This window comes from Nestor notabilis, unplaced genomic scaffold (assembly GCF_000696875.1).
Source record: "Nestor notabilis isolate BGI_N333 unplaced genomic scaffold, ASM69687v1 scaffold23760, whole genome shotgun sequence".
Taxonomy (NCBI): domain Eukaryota; kingdom Metazoa; phylum Chordata; class Aves; order Psittaciformes; family Psittacidae; genus Nestor; species Nestor notabilis.
Genome location: NW_009910016.1, coordinates 1 through 5030, shown reverse-complemented (window position 1 = coordinate 5030; position 5030 = coordinate 1). Strand labels below are relative to the sequence as shown.

Below are 5030 nucleotides of genomic sequence, written 5' to 3'. Positions count from 1 at the left end.
GGGACCGCTTGGGTTTGTTTCCTTTTCCGAGTGAGTTTCGTGGCGGAGTTGGGAGCGGGGAGTAGGGGTTTGGTACCGAAGACACGTGGAGTTTCCTCGGAGCGAAATGGTTTCGCCCTGTAGTAGATTTAGCCCCCGGCCACTCACTCCGAACAATGGCGCTCCCGGAACACTCATTTTCTTGCCCACGTGGGTCCCGTTCTGCCCTCCTTGTCCTGAAGTAGTTGAAGTCTTTTGCGCCGCCCCTGTTCAACTTTTAACGTGCCTTTTTGCCCTCCCCCTCCTGGTATGTTTTAGCCCTAGAAGACGCCGTCGCAGCCGATCTAGAAGCAGGAGCCGCTCTAGATCCCGCAGTCGGTCCCGCTACAGTCGATCCAAATCCCGGTCTCGCACACGCTCTCGGTCTCGCTCCACCTCCAAGTCCAGGTCTGCCAGGAGATCCAAGTCAAAGTCCTCATCTGTCTCCAGATCCCGATCCAGGTCTAGATCCCGGTCCAGATCTAGAAGCCCTCCCCCTGCCTCAAAGAGGGAATCCAACTCTAGATCCAGGTCCAAGAGCCCTCCTAAGTCTCCGGAAGAAGAAGGAGCTGTATCCTCCTAGGAACATGGTAATGTACCTCAGCGTCAGCATATGTTGCATGTTACTTTATTATAGTATTTAGGTGGGGTGTCGGGTAGTTTGTAGAGTATTAATAGCTGGAAGCAAGTGGATCCTAATGGGGCACATTGTTAGTTGGTTTTTATTTACTTGAGCAGTGCTTTTTGGTTATTGGTTTAGGGAAATTAATACCAAAGGGCTTTCTACATAGATTTTTTTTTTTAAACAGAGAAAATGTTTTATTGAGAGATTAATGGCTTGGTTTTAATAAAATATTGTATGAGACGCAACCTATGATGAAAAATGACTATTTCTTACTGTATTTATCCAACATCTGCATTTTCCCCTTTAAAGCTGCGGTCTCCTGTTTGCTAAAAGAATATTGGCCAGTATTGCAGATTTTAACTGATTTGGCTGATCCTCCAGGGACCAGTTTCTGTGGGCGTGTATTGGAGCAGGTTTGTCTTTAACTGTTAAAGATACACTATCCTTTTATAATGGAAGATCGGTTCAGTGGCCATTATACTGACTGGAGGTAATAACTGTTATAGAAAAGTGGCAAATTCCATGCAACGAGACAACCACGGAAACTAGGTTTTTTTCCTCAAGTCGACATCTTGAAGAGGCATCTAAGGATACACACTGGGTGGGGAAAGGATAGTGTGTCTTTAACCCTTCAAACTGTTTGGTCCTGTTTTTTAAAGGAAAGGGCCTAAGCTAGAACTGAAGTTAGAGAATTGTAGCAAAATTAGTCACCTTTTGTGTTTTGAATGCTACTTAGGAGTTTAGTTAAGTTTTTAAGAAGTACTAGTTTTGTAACTTTTATATAACTTTTAATAACCTATTGTTGAACAGGCTGAATTGAAGTTAATGGTGGCTTGATCTCCAGCCTGATGCTTATTCTTCTTTGTAACTAAATATTCTGACACAAAACCTTACATTTGGCCTCTGAAGTAAAGCAACACACTTGGGGGGGAGGTGGAACACTATGGAAACTCCTGAAACTTAACTAAATTAGGCAAAGCCAGTTGAAACACAACTAGGAGTATACCAGAAGTCATCCCCACAACCAAAAGAGACAAGGTAGAAACCTGGCTGAACTTTTCTTTCTTCAAACCTAGATGCATCACGTAAATGAGAGCTTCCATAAAGGACGCCTTTGGGGGGAAAGGATCGCTTGAGTCTTCAGTCCTTTGGAGAGCCCTGGCCCAAGCAACCAGCTGATGAAAAGGTTATTTTGTAACATTTTGTCTAACTTTTTACTTAAGTTGCGCCTCAAGTGGCAGATTTTACATTTTATGTGCCATTTTGTTGCTGTTATTCAAATTTCTTGTAATTTAGTGAAGTGAACGACTACCGATTTCATTATTGGCTTGGATATTTGAGGTAAAACTTCATTTTTGTTTATATAGTGCTGACTTCTATTTGAAATTAAAACTGATCGTAACTTGCTGCCTCCAGTTTCATATTGAGGAAATGGGCAGCCATTACATGCTGAGTAGATAACTCTTGTCAAAAACTATTCTCAATTTTGTCTTCATTCCTTAAATAAAACCCTGCAAGACTTCAATTTGAAACCTAACTGTAAATGCTTTTTTTTTTAATTATTATTATTACTTTGAATTAAAATAGTATCTTTAAAATCAAATTGATAGAAATCTTTTCAGGTGACAGTTAATATTTGAAAAGGATTGTTTTATCAGCCTCAATTCTAATCTCTTCTCTTATGTATTTTTGTGCACTAGGCGCAGTTGTGTAGCAGTTGAGTAATGCTGGTTAGCTGTTAAGGTGGCGTGTTGCAGTGCAGAGTGCTTGGCTGTTTCCTGTTTTCTCCTGATTGCTCCTGTGTAACGATGCCTTGTCGTGCAGAAACAAATGGCTGTCCAGTTAATTAAAATGCCTGACAACTGCACTTCCAGTCACCCGGGCCTTGCGTATAAATAATGGAGCATACAGTGAGCACATCTAGCTGATGATATACACACCTTATTTTTTCCAGAATGGTAAAACTTTACCAACCTACATATATGAACTTATATATACAAGAAATGTAATGTTAAGACAAGAAATGGTTCATTCCTTTGTAAGTACTGATTGGTGTATCTTTTGCTTAAGACATTCTATACTATACCCACTGTCTCTGTAGTTTAATTAAACATTTTTTTCTGTGTTAACTTTTCTCAACTTAATGTCTGAGTCAGCTTATTTTTAGCTTGGAAAGATTTCTGCAATTCCATTGACAATGTTTAACTTCTCTGTAGTAATTGAATGGATTCTGCTGCTTACAAATTTTATCTACTGGGGTGGCTTTTAAATTACTAAGGGCAAACATTAACCAGTATTGTGAAGATAGACATGGAGCAGTACTAATTGCATTTGCTGTGTACTTGCCCTGATGCAATAGGCTGCTGCTTGGCGGTAGCTAATTTTACAGTGATGATTTCTATTTCTTGATTTGGATACCAAATGAACTGTAACTTAAACCATTGTGTGTCAAGGGTTATTGTAATGCTTTGTTAACTTTTATGCATGTATGTCAAGTGGGAATGGAAACGTCTGAATACTTGCAATTTGTCTTGATTGAGGATTAAAAGTACTTTTCTACAAAAAGGAGTTTGTATGTTCCAGGGCTGCATGACCAGACCAAGTAATTTAAAAACAAAGGGGCTGGGTTTTGTATGTGAATCTTTGGGGAAAAGCCTCAGTCCTGGGAAACAGATCTGACTCTCTTTAATCTTGAGTGTGGCTAACTCTTCCTCACAGCTGAAGTTGTAAATCCAAGTTGGCTTTTCAGGTGGTTCTGCTCTGGTGTATAGCGGCTCACAGAATGACATAGGGTCTTTGAACTTACAGCATGGTCTTTGAGGAGGAGCACAAATTTCTCAAGCCATAGCTGAACAATCAAACAGCTTTATTTTTACAATGCATGTTTTAAGGATTACTTAAAGGGATCTGCTTCCCATCAAATATGCATGAGGTTTGCTATAAACAAGACTGTTTCCTCCTGGTCTGTGCTACAACACACAGTTCCCCGTTCAGTATCATTTTGTATTGGAAACAAGTGGAATAAACTTAAGTACCATCTGCTTGTGCTAGTGAGATGATCATCATTTCAATGGTATGTCTTCCTGGTAGGGAAGAGCTGGCCAAGTGCTCTTTGTCTGCTCTGAAGGAGTGCAAGGGAATGGGAATGCTCCTCAGTTTCCACTTGTAGAGCAAAGCTTCGATAGACCAGTCAGCACTGAGGGAAGGGAATACCAGTGTGTGAAGGCAATCCTGGTTTGTAACTGCTGGGTAATTACAGGAAAGTATCACAAACTTACTGCAGCACTTCACAAAACTAAGGTGGTAACAGCTTTCTAGTCAACAGCATAATTGGTGGTTCTTGGATTATTACATGGTTGGGCTGCTTTTGGCTATACTAGCCCTAGGATTTGGCTAATACCAGCCTGATGGACAGTCTGCTCTGGAATGGGTGCAGTGGTGCCTCTGGGAAGTTAACACTCCTTAAGAGCTGAGATGGGGCATAGGAATTGAGATTTTAGTTTTAAATACACAAAAGCAGTTACCTTCGGACTTGATAAGTAGTCCAGAATTGAGCATGTGGATTCTTTTCCAGCAAGAAGTAAACTGTAGTTAAAATATCTTCGAAGTCTGTGTAGTTTGGGAAAATGAAGCAGTCTTGGTTAGTCTCTGGGTTCTAGGTATTGTTAAATATGCCTGGTTATATGAAATTGTAATTGGAAATCAATAGGAGGCCTGAGAAGATGGCCTTGAGCAGTGAGTTGGTAACTCCTTTTTCCACACCCACCTTCTGGTGGTATTTATAACAGCTTAATACTAAATTACCTCAATAACAAGTAAATAGCACAGTGTCACCATTAAGGCTGACACCTGCTCTCTTTGACAGTGTTTCTGCTACCACGTGGATGCAAAGTCCTTGCAGTTTGTTACAAATCAAAGATACCCGAGAGGATTAACATACCTTTGGGGTCAAAAAAGACATCTGATCCTAAAATGATGTCTACAGGCGGAAGAGAGAGCAGCTCTGGGGACACGCGCCCCCAGGTGAGCCCCAGGACAGGGATGTGGGGCAGCCCATTCAGTAGGCAGCTCCTCCGGCAGCTCTGCAGGCACCGCGGCAGCTCCTCGCTGTCTGATAGCATCACCTCAGCCCCACACTTGGCGGCCAGCACGCCAGGCAGGCTTACACCCGCTCCCACCTGGAACCAAAGCGGAGGCACGGAGCGGGAATGGGGTTGGACAAGAGGGACCGCTGGGGGGGGGGGGGGCGTACCTCCAGCACCCGCTTTCCGGGCAGGGTTCCCCTGTGGGCCCACACGTACTGAGCCAGCACCACGGCGCAGGGCCACACGTACGTGCCGTATTGCGAGTCCGGCACCTGAAACACATCGTGTGCGGCGCTGAGGGG

The 5030-nt window shown here is 42.7% G+C and overlaps 1 protein-coding gene and 1 long non-coding RNA gene across 2 annotated transcripts; one reads left to right on the top strand and one right to left on the bottom strand.

Moving 5' to 3' along the window:
- Window positions 1-295: 295 nt before the first annotated feature.
- Window positions 296-2933, top strand: LOC104413111. The gene is made up of 2 exons (XR_719963.1): window positions 296-608; window positions 1720-2933. It is a non-coding gene; the product is annotated as an uncharacterized LOC104413111 (long non-coding RNA).
- Window positions 2934-3670: 737 nt separating this feature from the next.
- On the bottom strand, window positions 3671-5015 carry METTL23 (methyltransferase like 23; the record flags this gene model as incomplete). Its single annotated transcript, XM_010024039.1, has 4 exons — window positions 3671-3839; window positions 4168-4252; window positions 4584-4821; window positions 4896-5015. Coding segments are annotated over 4 exons (612 nt in total), but the record flags the coding sequence as incomplete, so codon positions are not given.
- Between the last annotated feature and the right edge of the window lie 15 nt (window positions 5016-5030).